This window comes from Chrysemys picta, chromosome 1 (genome assembly GCF_011386835.1).
Source record: "Chrysemys picta bellii isolate R12L10 chromosome 1, ASM1138683v2, whole genome shotgun sequence".
Taxonomy (NCBI): domain Eukaryota; kingdom Metazoa; phylum Chordata; order Testudines; family Emydidae; genus Chrysemys; species Chrysemys picta.
In genome coordinates this window covers 332893595-332915848 of record NC_088791.1, presented here as the reverse complement: position 1 = coordinate 332915848, position 22254 = coordinate 332893595, and the positions used below count along the sequence as shown (strand labels likewise).

General features: G+C 40.1%; 1 protein-coding gene across 19 annotated transcripts in view; it reads right to left on the bottom strand.

Moving 5' to 3' along the window:
- SYTL2 (synaptotagmin like 2) overlaps positions 1 to 22254 on the bottom strand; it is an 80748-nt gene that overhangs the window by 7854 nt on the left and 50640 nt on the right. For 5 of the 19 annotated variants that reach the window (XM_005287541.5, XM_065581711.1, XM_065581712.1 and 2 more), the window contains 9 exons: positions 20308 to 21192; positions 14623 to 19044; positions 12634 to 12732; positions 11054 to 11107; positions 7238 to 7285; positions 5823 to 5917; positions 3780 to 3896; positions 2498 to 2667; positions 1576 to 1678 (listed from right to left, as the gene is read on the bottom strand). In XM_005287541.5, the coding sequence (XP_005287598.2) occupies positions 1576 to 1678; positions 2498 to 2667; positions 3780 to 3896; positions 5823 to 5917; positions 7238 to 7285; positions 11054 to 11107; positions 12634 to 12732; positions 14623 to 19044; positions 20308 to 21192 (5993 nt within the window). The remainder of the gene's footprint in view (positions 1 to 1575; positions 1679 to 2497; positions 2668 to 3779; positions 3897 to 5822; positions 5918 to 7237; positions 7286 to 11053; positions 11108 to 12633; positions 12733 to 14622; positions 19045 to 20307; positions 21193 to 22254) is intronic. The other 14 variants (XM_024107511.3, XM_065581714.1, XM_065581718.1 and 11 more) reach the window with 11 other exon arrangements.

The following is a 22254-nucleotide window of genomic DNA, read 5'->3' as shown; positions in this document are numbered from 1 at the left end:
ACCCATTTAGGTCCATCAGAGACATGTAGAAAATTATGGCCACTGTACATATTTGAGACTCTAGTTCAAACAGTTTAAATTCATATTCATCTCACATTTGTTCGTAAGAAATACAGAAAAATCAGTACATCCAATTCAGTAGATCCAAACATACTGAATAATACTTGGCCAGCTATCTTCAAATATCTGTACATACAGTTATTTAATCTTCACCGCACTCCTGTGAGCTAGCGAAATATTATCCCCATTTTGCAGATGGAGAAGTTAAACTACTTGCTGAGGTTACACAAGTCAATGGCGAGTTTAGAACAGAACAGAACTCAGGAGTGCCTGATCTCCAATCCTGTGCTCAGACCACTAGACCATACTTCCCTCCATACCTGTTTTCAGAAACCAAGTCACTCCGTCCAATGCTAGTTGAGGAAATACATGTATAAGTGAAAGGAAAGGATACGCTGGGTGTCACAGAGTGTCTGGTCCCATCTGTGCCATAATAAGTTAGCTGCTTTCCAGCCTATTGGGATCAAGTGATAGCTTAATGGACAACTGGGCCTTACAGAAGGACAGAGAGCTCAGACTGGGTTGGAACCACAGGGAGCAAACAAGCTGCTGTGGTAGACCCTGAGCCAGAGTCTGCAGGAGGCCAGATACTCCAAGGGAACCAGCCTGGAGGCCAGTGCTCTATATGAACTAGCCTCTGTCTGTCAGAGGGTGAAGATGGATGGCAGGAGAGAGATCACTTGATCATTGCCTGTTAGGTTCACTCCCTCTGGGGCACCTGGCATTGGCCACTGTCGGCAGGCAGGATGCTGGGCTGGATGGACTCTTGGTCTGACCCAATATGGCCATTCTTATGTTCTTATGAGGGAAGATTCAAAGGTAGCCCAGAAAAGGGCTGAGAATAGGGCCTAGAGAACCTGCTGAAGAGAATCCATAAAGGACAGGAAAACCTTTTTGTTTACTGGGACTTTCAGTTGGACTTTTGGGGTTACGTTTGTTTGTGATTTGGACAGAGGGCCAAGCTACATCTCCAGCATGGACCTGTGTGTAGAGAGCCAAGGAGATCCATCTTGGGAAAGGAAACTGAGGGAGCGAGAGCTGGTAGTGCCATGCTTGAACACAAGGGGGCACAATGGGGCAGCTGCATACTACAATACTGGGCGATAAGAAAGGGTTTCTCGGCTCTCTGCGAGCTGAGGGGTGAAAACATTATCTATAGTTAGGGTGGGGCCTCAAGAAATTTTTGCCATTGACTTGCTCTGTGCTTCAGTTTCCCTTATCTGTGAAATGAAAACAATAGCCTTACTTCGGAAAGTGTTTTGCGATCTCTGGATGTAAAGTGCTAATTATATTACTGTCTCTTCCTCTTCTCTAAACACTAAAATCCTGAATCTAAGGTATCAAACTGGAAAAACATTCAACAACGCCACTTAAAATACTCAACACAGAATAAAAATGGAGGATTCTATTTTGGGGCCACATGAATATGGGGCCTTGAAAAATCTCAATTCCTGGTATTTCAAGATGTACATTTGCATCATTTATGTGTTCACCTAGTAAATATTAAATAAGTACCCGCAATATTTCATTATAGACTGGATTCAATGTTTTCTTTTTCACAGAGGTCTTCCTTTTCCCCAGCTTGTATTTCTCTGGAAGCAGGTAAGTCTTTACATATCTAAAAATTTAAACAGACAGACGGATAAGGGCAACAAGACATTGTGTAAAACTGCAAGACAGTCGTTTTTTCCCCACAAATACACAAATCCAAAAGTGAAATACAAGTTTTACAGAAGATAAACTTGGTTAGCAATGCAGTTAGTGTAATGTACACTCTTCAGTTAGTGATTTCTAAGTCATTCAGTACTTACCATTTCAGTGGGTCTGAGTTTTCGATAAGTAATCACCTTAAGAATGAACATTAATGGTTTCTGCATTATTGATAAAAAGTAAAAGCCCTCTTTAGAATCACAGAACTTAGAGACAGAAGACACGTGTTGGATCATCTTGTCCCCTGCCCTTCCCAGGGCAGAATGTCTAGACTTTTTGCTGGGATATCCAAATCTCATATTTGGATGTGCCAATCTAAATCTGGACACACAAAACTGGGAATTTACCATGCAGATTATTAATTTGATCAAAAATAGAATTTGAAGTTCCTAATAAATTGGGCTTCCTATATTCTTTGCTATGGAAATAAATACACAGGTCAGAAATCACATAGAATGTACATGTGTGTGCACAACAGTTATACCTTTGTGTTCTCTATAAATAAGTCTTAAAATCTCTAGGAACTGCTATCTGTAAAGCCAGTCAGCCATTTATGTTCAATTCAGTGCAAGGAATCAAGGTGGCACGTACTTCACTTGTGTATTTTCTCTTTTTTTGTTTTCTTTTTGAAGACCAAAATAATTATGATTGAAAGGCTCTGTCTACACTTCTTGTGTGTGGAAAAATAACTTGTTAGGAAAAACTGTGCAACCCTAATTACACTTACGGGTCTGAATGTTGTTTCTTAACATCTGCAATTGCCAAATCTTTACACTGGGAAACAAAAATATGGAGCTCCTTCAGCTGTTCTACATAATCAATGGCAAACTGAATGTGGCCTTTCACATCCACATTGCCAAAGTCACCACTGTAGATGCTCATTACACTTCCGCTCACCTGTACACATGAAAAGGGGAAAAAAATTATTTTAGTCTATGCTTTTGGTTAGACATATATATTATTAGAATGGGAAATATTTAAAAAAATTCATCGGCACTCAATTCAGAGACAGTAAAGAAACCAACTGTATTCCACTTAGATGTACTTTTGAAACATGGTTTTCATTGAAAGATTTTAATCCATCCAATGAGAAATATTTACATTTCACTAGCTTTTATTATAAGATGATGATTGTAAGCTTCAAAAACGCAAGTGAAAGGTGCTATGTAGAAGCGCAAAGTATTATTTATTGCATAATATACAAGAAACAAAGTAAAGAGCACACTATATACAGCATATTCCAATCAGAGTCTTCGGATATTATTTTCATGGCTCTATATTTTCTTTCCCACAGAAAATGGGGCCTCAATACTCTGGTGACGGATACTCTATAAATGCCCAAAAGAGATTAGGTGTAAAATTTTCAAGAATGCCTAAGTGATCTAGGCACCTAAGTCACTTTTGAAAGTTTCACCCTAGGTAGATTGGAAGAAGGGTAAGACAGATATACAAGTGGATGGCTTTTTATTCTCATTGTCCCCCTTCAAATTGCGCGAAACACTCCTTTGTCACGATGTCTGCAAAGAAAACTTGGCAATGGTTTAGGCCCCTGCCCATCATGCTAACTACTATTGTCTCACTGCTTCCTTGTACTCCCCAGTCTGTCAGTATTCATCTGCTGCCTCTATTCTTCTACTTAGTTTGTAAGCTTCTTGGGGGAGGGACTGCCTTTTTGGTCTGTATTTGTACAGTGCTTAGCACAATGGGGTCCTGATCCATGTCTGGGGGTCCTATCCACTACGATAATATACAATAAATCTATCTGTTGTAGTAATGAAAGGCATTTGTAATGGCATCAATCCTTTGAAAATAAAATAAAAATAATTCAGTCTGTTACATTCATGTAGTCAAAAAGGTCTAAGGTCAAAAAAACGGAGCACTAGACAACTTTACATACACTCTGATACTATAGCGATGAAGTCTAGAGAGAAATAGATACAAAGGAAGGGGAGCGACACAAAGGTTTGGCAAAAGCAGAGTGCCATTAAAACAAGCTTTGGTTTACATACAGAAGACAAGGACGCCATGCCAGAAGAGCCGCTAAGATTGGTTAGAGAGCTGGGGCTCTTCTTGATTCTGCCATGAGGATAACTGCTTTCTGATGTTGTATCAGTGTCTCTGTCACTCTACAAGACATCACACAAAGAAAGCCAGCGTGGGCATTTAGAAGTCACAAGGAACACAGTTAAAAGTTGTTATAATTTTAAAAAGCAGACTTGTAAAGACTGGAGCTCTGTGGATATTGGGAGCCATATCCCACAGTGGTGCAGTGCAAGCAATTAATAATTCCTTACAATTAGATCATGCTTCTGCTTTGCATGTGGGAAGTTAGTTGTACTAAAAAACAAAAAAAGTTAGAGGGAAACGCCACACATTTTGGAGTTTGCTACCTGTGTTACAAGTTGAAATCTTGATCTAAAATTTACTTTTACACCTTTCGTGCAGTGATTAGTTTAACAAGGCTCATCAGTTTCGCTTTCTCATGCATCAGCTCAGTATAATAATGCAATTTATAATGCTAAAATCTGATTCAATTCAAGTGGTTTAGTTAAAGGAGAACGTTCATGGTAGAGGAGCATACAAGGCAACAAATGGCTTTTGGGGGATGCTTTAGCAGTTACATCAGGAGACTTGGGTTCAGTGTTACTCAGCCAGACACATGCCCGTGGAAACACCTGTCCATCCACCTGTTTGCTAGAAGCAGCACACGGTCTATCTTATTAAAAAAACCCATCAAACAGATGCTTTAGGAGCATGCCCAGGTCACCAAATTAGGAATATTTTGGACTGGGGGTGGGGCCAAATTTCAGACTGAGTCCATAAACAGAACACCCCGTAAGCTGTCTCCTCTCTTCTACAGTGAAGGGATCCAGCTAAGGCACCCCATGCTGACTGCAACTGGGGCAGCATGGCATAGGGAGAGAGAGAATCCTGCAGGTAGCAATGTGGGTGCTCATTTTTAGGACATCTGTGTTCTTAAGTCATTGCTGTTCTGGCATCCACTAATGCAACTACACCAGTGATGATAGTAATTGGAGCTATAGTGTAGACAAGGCTCAGGTATTTTTAGATGCAACATGGACAACCCTGGTCAACTACAGGTTTTGTTTTTGGCATACATAGATGAGGCCCAAAGGGTTCACTCCAAGGCCCATCAACAACTGCTTCTTAAGAAGCCAGCGGACTTTCAACTAGCTCAGATGCTTTACCCACAAGAGCAGAGCATGCTGTCTGCAACACTGAGCATCTACTGATTCAGGGAATGAGACAGATTTCTAACTGAACCCCAGTCTCAGACAGGCTACCAAGCTGATCTCCCCAGCATACGGTTATGGGAGAAGTCACCTGATGGGAATATTACACATCTTCTTACAAGCTCTCTTTCTTAGCATGTGAGCAGTGTACAGTCTGAAAAAATACTGTATTGTTAGTTTTTTGATTGAGATGGTTTAAGGGAAGCTGTTGCAAACAGCAAGAGGGTTTGCTCTCGGTCTTAATTGCTCTAACTAGCATCAGTTCTTGATGGAGAGTTGCATCCCAGGAACTGAGCATTGCTACCTGGGCTGAGATTTCTGAAAGAGGGAATTGCCTACATACTATTTGTGGCCACCTCTGTTCAAGTTCTGGTGTACAGGTCAGGGCCAGCTTTAGGCCGATTCCCCCGATTCCCCGGAATTGGACCCTGCGTCTAAGAGGGCCCCGCGCCTAAGAGGGCCTTTTTAATTTTTTTATTATTTTTGCTCAGCCGGCGGTGGGGGGTCCGCTCCGGGTCTTCGGCGGCAGGGGGGTCCTTCAGTGCCACGGAAGACCCAGAGCCGAGTGAAGGACCCACCGCCGCCTAAGTGCCGCTGAAGATCCGGACCGCCGCTGGGTATTCAAATCGGGCCCCGCAGGTCCTAAAGCCGGCCCTGGTACAGGTAGTGTAAGTTACACTGAGAAGAAATCCCAACTCCACACAACTGCTTCAAAAGTAAGCTGACCTGGAAGGCCCCCAAAAATAATACATGAAAATTACTCCTCTTTATACTATTTTTTTAAAATCAGATACTTGCCTCTTCTTGTAGAAATGCTGGTACTGACTGGCTCAATCTTTTGAGTTTTTCAGGATTTGAAAACTGGTTATCCAGGTCTGACGGCACTGTGGAGACTAAAGAGCAGCAATTCAAGTTTTAAAAATATCCTGCCTTCTGACAATAACCAAACTTGGTCCTAATAAGCAGAGATTGGGATAGACTACTTTGGACAAAAATACATTTACATGCACATGCTGTATTCACATGTAACTTGTATGCAAGATATTTTATAGATTCATCAATTTTAAGGGTAGAAGAGACCATTATGGTCACCTAGTCTGACCTGTACAACAGGCTAAAGAACCTTGATTCACTATGTTGTGCTGTACATAAAATATAATTTTTGCATATAATACAATATATTACACTAACCCAAGTGCTGAATGAAAGTTTTGATCACAAATTTAAAGATTAACTTTAAAAAAACTTTTACTTGCCAACTCTTAAGGTTTCTGATTTCCTCCTAGAACAGAAGGAGGAACCGTGCTTTTTACACATGAACACTGTCACTAAATGTAGCTGAGATAACAGAACTATGGCTTTTGATCAGTAAATAAAGGCCAAGCCCTGCTCTCCTTACTCATGCAATTAGTCTCATTCATGTCAATGGGATTATTCATACATTAAATGAGCAGGGTTTAGACCCAGAAGAGGAAGTAATTTTCAAATATTCTGATTTGGTTACATATAATGTATTCTGATAATGATTCGGTATCTAAAGCATGTCTGTTCACCTTCAAAAGTATTTTCATTTAATTACACTGCCGAATTCTTAATTTAATACATTGTCCATAGCAAGTGTGCAGAAGCTAGCCTTGCAAGTAACGATTTATACCAAACCAATGCTTCTCAACCTTATGCTATCGCATGATCTTTTCCATCCCAGGAGTCCAGCCCCATTTAGGAATATGGGAAAGGTACGGTGACACCCCCCCCCCCCCCAACACCTGTTCAAAGCCTCCAGGTTGAGGACTTAGGCACTATACATGATGTTTGCAAAACTGCACTAACTGCTTTTGCTACAATGTCATGCACTATCATTTCCCATGGCAGACAAGTACCACCAATTTGGCAGCATGCCAGATACAACCAAGGTTAAGTGTGCATGCAAATGTTGTAGCAACCATGTACAATTCCTCCCCAGATGTCACACACGTGCATCCCAAACAAGACAAGGTCTCTCAGTCCAATTACCCCGAAACTGAAATTATACCTCAAGGTTACATTGAAAACACGCAACGCATTGTTGGCATGCAGTTAGCTTTGTGAGCTGCAGCATTTAGTAACAAAAACAAAGTCCAGACTTATTAGTTAGTTGATATTAAATAAAATGGATTTGAAACTAAATCAGTGGAGTTCTATCCACTGGTTGATGGAAAGATCCTGTTACTCACTTCCTTGTACATTTTCATTTGTCTCTTGTTGCTCATCTGTTTTCTGATCTGCTCAGAAGGGCAACATTGAGAACAATACATTGTCATTCAATAGTAAAGATATCAGGTTTGTATAAACAACAAGGAGTCCTTGTGGCACCTTAGAGACTAACAAATTTATCTGTCCATAAGCTTTTGTGGGCTAAAACCCACTTCATCAGATGCATGGAGTGGAAAATACAGAGGTAGGTATAAATACACAGCACATGAAAAGATGGGAGTTGCCTTACCAACTGGGGGGTCAGTGCCAACGAGCCAATTCAATGAAGGTGGAAGTGGGCTATTCTCAACAGTTGACAAGAAGGGGTGAATACCAAGGGAGGAAAATTCACTTTTGTAGTGCTAATGAGGCCAGTGAAATCAAGGTGGCCCATTTCAAACCGTTGACAAGAAGGTGAGAGTATCAGCAGGGGGAAATTAGTTTTTGTAGTGACCCATCCACTCCCAGTCTTTATTCAGGCCTAATTTGATGGTGTCCAGTTTGCAAATTAATTCCAGTTCTGCAGTTTCTCATCTGAGTCTGTTTTTGAAGTTTTTTGTTGTTGAAGAATTGCCACTTTTAAGTCTGTTATTGAGTGTCCAGGGAGATTGAAGTGTTCTCCTACTGGTTTTTGAATGTTATAATTCTTGGTGTCTGATTTGTGTCCATTTATTCTTTTGCGTAGAGACTGTCCGGTTTGGCCAATGTACATGGCAGAGGGACATTGCTGGCACATGATGGCATATATCACATTGGTAGATGTGCAGGTGAATGAGCCCCTGATGGTGTGGCTGATGTGTTTAGGTCCTATGATGGTGTCCCTTGAATAGATATGCGGACAGAGTTGGCAACGGGGTCTGTTGCAGGGATTGGTTCCGAGGTTAGTATTTTTGTGTGGTGTGTAGTTGCTGGTGAGTAATTGCTTCAGGTTGGGGGGCTGTCTGTAAGCGAGGACTGGCCTGTCTCCCAAGGTCTTTGAAAGTAAGGGATCATCCTTCAGGATAGATCCTTGATGATGCGCTGGAGAGGTTTTAGTTGGGGGCTGTAGGTGATGACTTGTGGCGTTCTGTTACTTTCTTTGTTGAGCCTATACTGTAGTAGGTGACTTCTGGGTACCCTTCTGTCAATCTGTTTCTTCACTTCACCAGGTGGGTATTGTACTTTTAAGAATGCTTGATAGGTGTTTGTCCTGTAGATCCTGTAGGTGTTTGTCTCTGTTTGAGATATTGGAGCAAATGCGGTTGTATCGTAGAGCTTGGCTGTAGACAATGGATCATGTGATGTGATCTGGATGAAAACTGGAGCCATGTAGGTAAGTGTAGCGGTCAGTAGGTTTCTGGTATAGGGTGGTTGTTTATGTGATCATTGCTTATTTGCGCCGTAGTGTCTAGGAAGTGGATCTCTTGTGTGGATTGGTCCAGGCTGAGGTGAAATCTTGGTGGAATTCCTCAAGGACCTCCTTCCCATGGGTCCAGATGATGAAGATGACATCAATGTAGCGCAAGTAGAGTAGGGGCGTTAGGGGACAAGAGCTGAGGAAGCGTTGTTCTAAGTAAGCCATAAAAAAGTTGACATACTGTGGGGCCATGCAGGTACCCATAGCAGTCCCGCTGACTTGAAGGTATAAATTGTACAAATGAGACATCAAGAATTATAACATTCAAAAACCAGTAGGAGAACACTTCAATCTCCCTGAATACTCAATAATAGACTTAAAAGTGGCAATTCTTCAACAGCAAAAAACTTCAAAAACAGACTCCGATGAGAAACTGCAGAACTGGAATTAATTTGCAAACTGGACACCATCAAATTAGGCCTGAATAAAGACTGGGAGTGGATGGGTCACTACAAAAACTAATTCCCCCTCCCCCCCCCCGGCTGATACTCACACCTTCTTGTCAACTGTTTGAAATGGGCCACCTTGATTACATTGGCCTCATTAGCACTACAAAAGTGATTTTTCCTCCCTTGGTATTCACCCCTTCTTGTCAATTGTTGAGAATAGCCCACTTCCACCTTAACTGAATTGGCTCGTCAGCACTTACCCTCTCCCCCCCATGGTAAGGCAACTCCCATCTTTTCATGTGCTGTGTATTTATACCTGCCTCTATGTTTTCCACTCCATGCATCCAATGAAGTGGGTTTTAGCCCACAAAAGCTTATGGACAGATAAATTTGTTAGTCTCTAAGGTGCCATAAGTACTCCTGGTTGTTTTTGCTGATACAGACTAACACGACTACCACTCTGAAACTTGTCACCAGGTTTGTATAGTGATTGTAGAACCAGACACTTTATACATCAACCTGAAGATCATCTTTCATCCTTCCTCACAATCATCATTGGCCTGGATTTCCAAAACTCCATATCATCCCTCACTATACATTTGCGACATTTTCCTTTTTTGACAATCTGGAGTGCAACCAATGCAATACCTCGTCAGCAAGTGAAGTCCAAGCATTAAAAGCGGGATTTTCAAAAATGCTTCAGTACTGGCCTGAGGCCGCTCCCTCTGAAATCTACATTTGACCAAGTATTGAGCACTTTGGAAACTCCCAACCTATATTTGCCAGGATAGATATTTGTGTCAGCCTTTACCATGACTGACTGGAGCACAAAAATAATCTGGCTGCTTGAAAAGACAAAAAACCCGCCCTTTCAGCTCAATTATATGTAAACATTTCAAATATATTTTAATTGAAATCCACAGCTATGTCCCCAGTTCAGGGAAATGCTTAAGTACATGCTAAAAGACCCATTGATTACTCTCTGCACCATGCAATGGACAGCAGTATAGGGCCCAAAGTGCACTATGATCAGACTAACTGCAAAACACACTGAAGCCTCTAAAAGAGAGTCAGAAATAAATACAAAAGAAGAACAGGAGTACTTGTGGCACCTTAGAGACTAACAAATTTATTAGAGCATAAGCTTTCGTGGACTACAGCCCACTTGCTTATGCTCTAATAAATTTGTTAGTCTCTAAGGTGCCACAAGTACTCCTGTTCTTTTTGCGGATACAGACTAACACGGCTGCTACTCTGAAATAAATACAACTAAGTGTAACTAGTTTTAGAATTGTGGTCCCACTGGATAGCACTTAAAAGGAAGTAAAAATGTGTTGTATACCACCATATTCAGTGTCACTATCTCAGTGTAACCTAGTCATTTTTGGTTTTGTTTTAAATTCAGGATCCTTTAGTCTGTGTTTACAAACACTCACTCAATGACATCAATGGGAGATTTGTGCACATATATGATGGAGAATTTGGCCCACGCAATGTACCAGATGAATTTATAAGTGAACTAGTACATCATCAGTATCAAGAGTAGACAAGCCAGTGGCTTATCCATTATCTCAGAGCAAGCAAATCCACTTGTGTCTTAAGTCTGCTTTGCAGGATAGAACCATCTTACAGTGCAACAAATGAGCATGCTAATTTGATATTTTAGCGGCCCAATTCTCCATTGAGTCAATACCCAAAGTGCTCATTGACTTCAGTGGTCATGACACATGTGGAATGCCTGAAGGATCAAGCCCAGATAACACACTATGTGACATAAACAAGGTTTCTTACAATAATACGTAGTGGGATATAACAATAGTAACATATTGTTTAGAAATAAAAGCAAAGGTAGAGAAATGCTACCCAAGTGTTTACATCATGCAGAAATTAACTAATTAAATTACCATACAGTAGTGATACAATTCTGAAATTCACTAACTCTTTGGCTGGTGAGTGGAGGAGGACACTGAAAAAAAATACTATGTTCATGCAGACACAAAGAAGATATTTACCATCTTCAGCACTAAGTACTAATTCTTCTTTTGGAATATCTACTTTTCCTTTATCTGTGCAGGAAAAAGTAACAGTTAGTAAGTTTGCTGTTCAGGAAGGTAGTATGGATTATAGTGGCAGCCACAGTGTTTATAAGAAATAAGGTCAAAATCAGCAGAGCCACAACCAAGGTTAAATTCACAAAGCACAAGGTTAAATGCTGTCCATAAAACACTTTCTACTTGGATTACAAAATTCAACTAGTTTGCTATAAAGGGAGCTCTCATGTTATTGTTTAATGCAGTTTACATCAGTACAGTGCTGTACTGATGCCTGAGGTCCTAGAGTCAATTGCAAATAAGTAACAGCACGTTAAAAAAAGAAGAAGAGAGAATTATGAGTTCTAATGTCTGTATTTTAAACTAGTGTAAGATGCCTGAATTGGCCAGCTCCTTCCAAAACCCAAAGCTCTATTCACAAATTTCTACATGCATGAAGTTTCACACATTTTCCCCATTATGCACGGCAATCAATAAGATATTGAAAAATACATAACCATGAACATAGGCGTAAGTGAAATTCTGAACACAAGAATATTTGATTGCATAATTTAAATAGGAACTCAGAGCCAAATTTGCTGCTGGTGCAAGTAGGTGCACTTCTACTGAAGTCAGTGCAGTTGCTCTCACTTGCACCACTCATTAATTGGGCCCATATCCATTTGTGGGTGAAAGTAGATATTTATCTGTTGCTCCTTTGGGTGCTTGCACATCCCCTTATTGTATAACAAGCACAAAGCCCACTACTGAGCAAAGCCATGCTGATTAAGACCAATTAAATGCATATTTCTCAGAAAAAGTCTGCTGAGTGGATACATTTACATGAACACTCCTGTGTAAACTCCATGCAAGTTATTTATAAATAGAGCTGGCTCACAAGAGAAAACTATAAACATTGAGAGCATTTCAGGAGACTCAAGGCCCATCTGGCTTTAAAACAAAACAAACAAACGGGAGGACAGGATTAATGTTTTCTCAGTCACAACCTGGACATTTATAGATTTACAGCTAGTGGCAGAGAAGAGTTCAGTAAATCTTTAAAACTTGCTAGTGGAATTAGGAATGGACATGGCAGTTGCATACCTTGCTTGCCTATTTCCTGCCACTGCAGGTATAATCATTGTTACAAAGATGGCCATCTGAATGGAATGTGAGAGGAGATGAAAGAACGGGTTAAAACGCATGCCTTAATTAAGTGTGCAAAAAAGAATCCTATTTTATATTCAGCTGTGACTGAGAATGAAATACAGGAGTAAGTGTTCAAAATGAGCATGCAGTATTGAAATCAAAACCTGGTCAAAAGCACCATTTAGACTAGAGCACTGCTCCTTACTTCTTATTCAGAAGTCGAGTTACAAAGTATGGTGGTTATTTATTTACTTATTTTGGATGCTCATTCTGAGGATAGTTTTCCTGCCAAAACCCATGGTTGGAAGAGTAGAGTGCCAGTTGGTGAAGATGTGTGGAAGTATAGTACCGTAAATAAGTATTTTTAAGCTTAGTTGGGGGCAAAGAAGACAGCAGACAAGCTTTGTGCTCACTTGATGTGGCTGATGGAATGTCCTCTAGACTTTTGGAAGGCCTTTGCCTATCTGCACTCCTTTTCAAAGCCTTCAAAATAGGATCTAATTCTTCTGAACCTGTCACGAGACAAAATACATGAACGCTGCACAAACAGACAGACATGCCTTTTTAAATGAGAGCCACTTAAGAAATCAATGGCTATTTTTAACTAACGGAGAGATATTTTTAACCCTTAGCAAAACATTTAAAATTCTAGTTTTGACAACGGTGAAAGACCAAAAGAAAAATGAGGGAAAGGTGCAGATGTTTAGTCATGGATTTGGAGACATGATGGAATTCTAAATTATTAGGTAAAAATACATGCACTACCAAAGACCAGCAGGATCAATAGTCACTGAATTTAATAGCTTATATTACTTGGACACAGGCTTTCAGGAATACATATTTTAGAAGTGATTTAACTGGAAGCTGCCATGGCAGCATTGTATTGACTTGGGGGGGAAATGGAAATTTTACAGTAATTTTTAAGAGTTATGGAGCAAAAATTTACCCTTTGGTGTGTGTGTTTAGGGCTCCTACTAATCAACAGATGTGCCATGTGATCATTTGGGCCTATTGTTTTGTCTACATACACACATACTAGAGGTAGGCAAACTAATTCACACTCATTGCTTGAGATGGACAGAGTGACACAGCTGTATCTACAACTAAGCAGGAGTCTAGCTAGAAAACCAAACCCGGTTATAGAACTGCTTCCTGATGGAGACTATCACTTTGGGTGCTAACAGTGGGGGTTATTTTAATAATGGGGATGTGTTTCTATTTGAATTTAAAACAACAACAACAGAGGCCACAATTCATGTCACGTAGTCCAAACAGCAGCCATAAGAAAACTCAACTGCTACCACCATGGGACAGATTCAGATCTTAGAAGTTAACAGTCTCATCTGTCCAAGTTGGCAGCCCCATGTGCCATCTCATCCCTTCAAAAATCCCTTTCTGCCGCCTTCCCCCACCCTCCCCATGAGCAAAAGTGACCCAAAATGCTTCACTTTAGCTATGGCGCAAAGCCTGAAGCCCTTGCTCAAGTTTTACTTATTCTTCACTTAGGCCAGAAGTTCCATTGGCTTCAATTGTGTTTTGCCCGAGTTAAGCGTGAGGAATTAAGGATCACAGCTGGCAGCCGCTGCAAATTTCACAGGTTTCTCAGTCTCTCCAGTTAAGAGGAACAATCCTGATTTCTCAGAACAAATATTAAATTAACCCCTCCAACTGAAGCGACTCCAATAGTTTAATTACATCAGCACTGCCTATCTCATACTGTACAGGAGACCAGAGCCACTCTAGTATTGCCATCTGTTCCAGATGCATATCTAGATGATTACTAATTTTTCAGTGGAAGATAACACTAACTGAACATAGCCCCATGTTCTGGTGCAACATGCTGCAGCAATGAATTGATTAAGGCGGGGTGGGCCTTCTCCTTTGCACGTTGTGGTGTAAATACACATTAGAAAGCAGAAGCAAATATCTGGTTTAGCCAGATAGCCCTTGCTAACGGGGCCCCTTTCTTACATCAGCCAGTAAAACACTGTGTAAAAAAAAAAAAAAAAAAAAAAGCTTTAAAGCCCAATAATAATGGAACTCACTGTTCCCACATTGAACAAACTGCCACAAGGCGAAGAAACCGATGTGGAAAGCCTGACTCTTTCTCTATAGGCATGCAATAGGGTTATTCCAGTCCAACTCCCCGTTCTGCAAGCCATACTGAATGCGTGTCTTTTCAAAACATCTGCTGACTCAGGCATTAAAAAAGTTCATTGGAAAAGATGCCCAGATCATTCAGTTAAGAAAATGAATGAGAATCTCAGTCAGGCTGTTGGTTCACCAATCTTAAGGTACGTTATCAAAAAAATCTAGCCATATTTCTTAAATAATTAATAAATATAATAATAATAATAAATAAAAATCCAGAATGATTGATTTAAGAATTCAAAAATGCTCACAGGTTGAACCTGAAAGATCAGAGCCAAAACTTATGGTGTCATCTTCATCATCATCATAAGGAGATGCTAGGACCAGCTCAACTTTACTTATTTTGGAGGAGCGATCATCATCTTTAAGTGGTGTGCTTACTCTCCTGAATCTAAATGGTGCATTCACTTCAGATGTTGCCTCACTGGCATCTGCTAAGGAAGTGCTTTTATCAACCTCCTTTCCTGCTGCTTCCTCTCTTTTATTTTCATTTTTTATCTCCATCTTGTGTGTCTTGATAACAGCCGCACCATTCTCTCTTTCCTTGGGAAGAGCTTCAGTTGATGCCAGATTAGTCTGTATGGTTTTCTCAAATGCTACATTTCTTTCAGGGAGAATAGAACCTCTCACTTCATTTACCACATGATCTTCCTTCACGGCTGTGTCATTTTGTTTCAAAGTCTCTCTCTTGATTGGTATCTTAAACTCTGTGCGATAGCCACTTGAAGCACTTGGACCAGAGAGTGGCATTTTAATGGCTAGACTTCCCTTTTCTGATTGAGACACAGAGTCATTGGGTCTTTCCTGTTTTCCCATCTTCGTTGGCAGCTGAGATGAAACGTCAGATGCTTCTTTAAGAAGCTTTTCTAAGCAGATATTCAATTCACTGCATTCTGCTTTTGTTGGAGCAACAGTTTTTTCTACAGTTTCTTTTATTTCTTGAGGATGGTCCATCTCTTGTTGGTAAGGGGAATACGCACTCTCATTAGGCTGTGTCCTACCCTGTGCTTCACTATCCAAGCTTTTCAGCTTAAGAGGTGGAGTTTCAGAGGCTTCCTTAAGCAGTTTCTGCAAACTAGCATTAAAGTCTCCAAGCTCAGATTTGGAAGGAGCAACAACTTTTGCTACGGTTTCCTTTACTTCTTGAGGATGGTCAATATCTTGCTGATAAGTTAAGTCTACACTCTGATTAGGCTGTATCCTCATACTCTTCTGCATTGCATTGTCCATGTTTTTCAGTTTAGGAGTTTGCATTTCAGAGACTTCCTTCAGCAGTTTCTCTAACCCAGAATTAAATTCATTACGTTCTGATTTGGAAGGAGCAACGGCTTTTTTGACCGTTTCATTTACTTCTTGAGGATGGTCAATATCTTGTTGGTAAGAGGAATTCACGCTCTGATTAGGCTGTATCCTAACATGCATCTCATTGTCAACGCTTTTCTGTTCAGAGGGTGGCATTTCAGAAGCTTCCTTGAGCAGTTTCTGCAAACTAGCATTAAATTCACGGAGTTCAGGTTTTGGCTGAACTGTTTTTACTAGTATTTCAGTCACTTCATGATGGTTACCAGGAGATACAGGATGATCAGTCTGATCCTCTGGCCGAGAGCTTACATTTTCTCCACTTTTTGCATATAAAGGTAACAGCACTTTAGCTGCCTTTTCATTTGGTTTCTCCAAGCATGGATTGATTGGGCTAACATTATCCTGATATGGAACTGTAGTTCTCTCTACAGTCCCAATTTCATTTGGAGTCCCAACCCTTTCTTGGGCAGTAACAGAAGTAGCCTGGTCAGTCTCTGTGACCCGCTTATAATATCTTCGCCGATCTTCTTCAGGGACATTCTCAGATGCTGCTTTTTTACTGTTATCTATAGTGTATGATGAAAATGAGATTGCGGATGCTTCCTTCAGTAGTTTCTTTAAACCAGCATCCAGATCATGGAATTCAGCTTTTGGTGGAACCGTGGTTTTTTCTACAATCTCTGAGATTGCCTCTCCAGGAGGCTGTGCTTCATTCTGGGTCACAACATAAGCAGCTATGCCAGGACGCATTGTCTTTTGGGAAGAGCTTGGAATGACTTCTTCATGAGAACTCTCTCTCTGGATACCCTCATCCCCATCTGCTGCCTGATGCAATGGACAGGAAGCGTCAGATTCCTTAAGCAGCTTCGCTAGACCAATTTTCAGTTCATCAAGTTCATCTTTGGGTGGAACGACTGTTCTTTCTATAGTTTCTTTTACTTCTTGAGGAAGCATTTCCTCTTTTTGAAATGTAGGATAAGTGTTGTGACTCCGTTCCATCACCTTTTCAAAAAATCTTCTCTGCCCAGGCCAAGAAACTGTCTCTTCAGAAATATTTTCTGTTACGTTCTGACTCGAAGATGATGATATTTTGGAGGTTTCCTTTAGCAGTTTCTCTAGCCCTGCATTAAATGAATCAAGTTCAGCCTTTGATGGAGCAACAGTTTTGTCTACAGTCTCTACAACCTCCTCTTTAGGGAATTTTGCTTTTTCCTTGGAGTCTGTGGGAGCAGTCTTGCTCTGCATTGTTTTTATAGAAACAATTAGGCGTTCATCAATTCCCAATTCTTTTCTTGGAACACCTTTATCGCTAGCTGGTTGGAATGATGGCAAGGGTGCCTCAGACATTTCTTTAAGCAGTTTCTGTAAGCTATTGTTAAATGTGCTGTGCTGTTCTTTTGGTGGAACACTCATTTTTTCTATATATTCTTTAACTTCTTGCTCTGGAAGATCCACCTTTTCTTTAGGTTTTGAGATCACTGACTTTCCTACATTTTTCCCCACTATTTGAAGAGATTCTGCATTTTCTGTTCTTGTCAGATTTACTGACCAAGGAATGGGCTGCCCTTCCTGTCTAGGCAACTCAGGTACTTTGAAGTTTATTTTCTTTGTTTTCTCTCTCTCGGGAAGTTGATTTTGCTGTTGAACAATCACCTCTACTTGGCTCGTCTCTGCTCGGCTTTCTTTAAGTTCCTTTGACTCTTTTTGGCAAGTTACTGAACTAATATTACCTGGGGAAGTGGTTTCATTTTTCATATTGGTCCTACTCTGTGATTTAGCTCCAATATCCCAAAAGCTTCTCAAACTCTGAAATTGCAATGGGTTGGAAATTTGATTCTTAGACTCCTCATCTATTTTTTCCTTCAAAGACAAAACCTGAAAATGTGGCTTCTGTTGTGTAGAAGAGGGATGTGTGTCATTTTCTGAAGACACTTCTTTCCCATCTTCATACTTCTTTGATGAAGTAGGAGTAAAACCAATTCTTGGTTGCAAATGATTTGCTTTTGGCAATTTTGTAAATTCATTAACCTTACCATCAGGCTGAAGTATTTTTCTGGACTTCTCAACAGTGTGGTCTGCTTTGGATTTATCCATTATATCTGGACCAGTCTTTGAAGACTTTGGAAATTTATCTTTAGATGCCTCGTCATCACTTAATTCAACTCTTCTGAAGGTAACCAAACTATACTTGTTTTGATCTTTTGATTCACTTGATAGGGATGCTGCACAACCATCAGTGGGTTTTACTTTGCTATTTCCTTTATTGATGTATTGTACTGTGCTACTAGCTGATGGGGTAGTACTTAAAATGCCTTCCTTATTGGCATGCCTGGGTCCAGTTTTGTTGCTTTCCCAGAAGGCCCTAATATCCCTTACTGTTCTCTTTTGTTCTGTTTCCTCATCTGAGCTTTGTACCTGAGATGGCTGTTTGGATTCATGCTGTGGCAAGACGGGTAGTTTCATCCTAGGACTACTTGGCTCTAGTTGCATACTTCCTTGATCAAGTAAACCAGGTTCTTTTATCTCTGTTCCTTTATTATCAAATTCAGTCTGTGACTGGACATGGTCTTCTTCCAAGAGAGATTTGATAATGCATATTTTCTCTTCCTCTTTCTGAATTCCTTTCTGAATTTGCACATTAGTTTTCAATAGTGAACCTTCATTTAGCTTTTCAGGAGAACTGAAACTCTTTGAACCTGGTTTGCCTTTTCTTTCTGTAAGAAATGTTGGTTCTTTATATGCTGCACTTTCATCCTCTGGTTTGTATAATATTTTGCCCTCTGCAGCTGATTTTTTAAGAATATTTGTTTCATCTAATTTAGTAACTGGAAGATCAGTGACCTGTAAATGTATCTTCTCTCTACCACTTTTGCTCTTTCCAAGTACAATAGGTCCTTTGTTGTAGTCTGTTCCTTGAGTCTCTTCACTTAGATTTTCTTTTTTTCCTACTTTTATTATCTGTACGTCTTCTGCATCAACTGCTGCAGGTTTCAAAACATTGCTTGGTTTCCCATTATTTCCAAATGACAAGTCAATCAGTTGTGTATTTTCATCTGTGCTTGGTCCACTATCTTTTGTAGTTATAACTCTTGTCCTGGGTGAGGAGTACAGTTCTTCTTTGGACTCTCTCCCTTGGGAGGCTACCGATGGAGTAGTCTCATCACCAGTATCGGAGCTTCTTTTAAACCAATCTAATACTTTTGATATGGACTCATCAGCTACCTTCATGAACTCAGCAGTATGTTTGTCAGGCTTGGAAGTGGTTTTAGCACTTTGATCCTCAACAAGAACAGGCTTACCTTGTTGAAGATCTGCAGAGCTGGCATTTGGCACCTGAGGAGATTTTGTCTTAGCAGAAAGTGGCTGCTGATCTGTAACACAAAATCACCTTTCAAGATAAGGAGTCAATAAACGTGATTTTGCTGAAACCGGTTTTCCACCCACCTTGATAAAAAAATCTAGTAGTGCTCATCATAGCTTGTTTCCCCTTCCCATTGCTGCTTGTTATTTTAAAAACAACTGTTTACGTGAAAACAGAAATCAAAAAGCCAAAATAAAGAGTGATCTGATGGGGAAGAGGAGTGGTTCTTGGGAGCCTATCAAAGTTTACCACCAATTTGGAAGAAAGGTTGGAATGGTTTTCCTGCCTTTGTCAGGGATGGGTTAGCAGTATCCCGATATGGGGTAAAATCCACAGGATTTCTTCTTGGGGTGCATAAAAATAGTTAGAGCTATTTTTTTGCTTTTGAAATGCATCATATTGCAGGCAAGGTATTTATTAAAATATAATTAGTGGGTTAAGAGACTCCTCTAGACATCCATATGATGCTTCACTTTCCACCAAGTCCCCACTACAAGTTACACAAGCTAAAACACAGATATATCCCATATGCTTGTTCTTTTAGCTTGAAAAAAAATATTTTCAGGTAAGAACATTGATATACTGGCAAGACAGCAATGAAAATAGACTTGTAGAATAAAACTGGAGCAATTTATGAATGAGTAAAGTCTTAATCCACATTACAACCTTACAAAAAGTTAACTCTGCAGGAACACTTATGTTTGCTTATAATTATGGCATTTTGATTCTTATTCAGAAGTGAATTTTTCATCGTTTAACTGCCATGTTTTTTATTTAATCACACGTGTTAAAAAAAAAAAAATCCCCAAATCATAGTACCATTATTACCACTAACAGACAATAGTGGACCAATTCCTTCAGTCCTTATGCATGCAAAGCTAGCATAGACTTCAAAACAGAAGTTTTGCCTGAGCAAGTATATGGTTGGTCCACCACTGTCTCTCTCTCGTTGCTAATAAATATGCATATCCACACTTTAGCATGGACATGTTATTAACCAGTTTTTTTTTGTTTTTGTTTTTTTTAATAAAACAGAAAGTCAATCAATAGAGCATATTCCCAAAGACTCAATGTTCAGACAATGCGTAGCATGTGGTTTAGTGTGTGAAACTGGTAAATTAGTAAGCAAGCAGAAATATTCTGGCTAATACAGAAAGCTCTCTCTCTCATGATTGGAATATTAATGAGCAGAGTTATTTAAGACTGTTTTCAAAATTGTTATTTACCCTTCTCAGTATTAACCCATTTGACTTGTGTTGTGTTGTTCTCTTACCAATAGTGTGTTTGGATGACTCCAAGTCAGGATTTGGGGACTGTTTGGATATGTTTTGAGACAATGTTTCATCCACAGTTTGCACTTCCTGGACATTTGGTGAGAGATTACTGGAGGATTTCCTTGGAGTTACAGGTTCCATAGGAAGACTTGTCTTAAGCTGCAAGGTTTCATTAACTGGTAGGCTTGACCTGTTAGCATCAGAAGAATATGGTACTGATGTGTCTTCTTGGGAGACATCTCTGTCTGTTGCATTAACATCTAAAGCAGAGGATTGGGAGCGTGGAGATTTTACAGGGAGGGTTTGTTCATTTTGAAGTGCATCTAACCTACTATTGTCATTTTCTGCATTCTTAACATAGTCTGATTCCAGTAAGTCAAACTCTCCTATATCTTTGCCATGTTGCAGCTGGGGGCTCTGAAGAGGTTGTTTTGTACCTATACTGGAAGAGAACCTGACCTGTTTTAGTCTTTCCAGTGAATTTTGTGAGGGGTCTTCTGCAGGAGGATTTGTCTCAGCTACTCTTTCGAGAACAGTTGAAGATGGCAAACCAGTCTTACTTTGATGGTCAAAGATCTGATTAACACGAAGAACTTCTGAATCAGTGGAACTTGAACTCGAACTGCGTTTCAGAATGCCCCTCGGTGGTGTACCAGCACCATTAACCCAATCAGTCCTTTTAGCAGGTTTGGGAAAAGAACTCTCTTTCTCCAATATGGGATCTGTTATTTTGTAGATGACTTTTCTAGCTTTTGGTACAGGAGGCCGATCTGCAATTCTCTGTGACTCATCAGTTTGTTCTCCAGAAGCCTGCCTATGGTCCTCTGACCTACTGTTTAGTACGTTTCTCTTGGATTGGCTCTCCTTTGAAGGTGACAGTGTGTCTGCAAGACAAGACATGCATACAAGGGAAAGGGTAAAAACATACTGCTAAACAGATCTCAAGCTTAAGAACATGCATTTAGTCAAAGCATCAAGCGTTCTACACAGGAAAGACAAGGTGAAGACATTCTTGCAGCTCTAGGATGTAATGCAAAAAGACAAGACAACGTTAACAGTCAAAGCATTCAGCAGTATAAAAAGTACGCACTCTTGAAACAAATATATTGGAAAACTAATAGATTATCAAACCTCATATTAGGTTTAACTTGTTTGTATTATGGAGTGCTGACTAATAGAACATTCCTACTGCAAAGAAACAGAACGACTCAAAGTTAGAGCACAGTAAACCTTTAATCAACTCAGTTCTTATACAGCTCAATTATATTATCGTGTCTTGTGTTTGTGTTTCTATCAATTTGTGTTTGTGTTTTCAGGGTCAGATGGAACTAAATAAAACTTAGTAAAACTTGCTCACTCTGGACAAGTATTTTAAAAAAATGCAAGTAGTATACACTTGTCCTCTTCCCCCATTAGCAAGCATCATGGCAGAAAGCAGGTCAGTAATTTTCTTGCCTGGGCTGGCAAACTCTCATTACAATTTTGCAAGACTGGATTAAGGTACATCATTTTCTAGCTCCTGTTTGGTTAGGAATGATATTTTGGGGAAAGAGAGGAATCTAAAAAACAGAACTAAGGAAACACGATTGGCAAAGATCGGGGGGAGGGGGGGGGTTCTCCTTCCTCTGCAGCATGGAGCACGAGTCACTTGCAGGTTAAAACTAGTGTAAATAGTGGATTCTCTGTAACTTGAAGTCTTTAAATCATGATTTGAGGACTTCAGTAACTCAGCCAGAGATTAGGGGTCTGTTATAGATAGAAGTGGCTGGGTGAGGTTCTGTGACCTGCAATGTGCAGGATGTCACACTAGATGATCATGGTGGTCCCTTCTGATCTTAAAGTCTATAAGTCTAAGAAACAAACAGGGGGATGAGATCAAATGGAGGACAGGGTCATAATTCAAAATGATCTGGACAAATTGGAGAAATGGTCTGAGTTAAACAGGA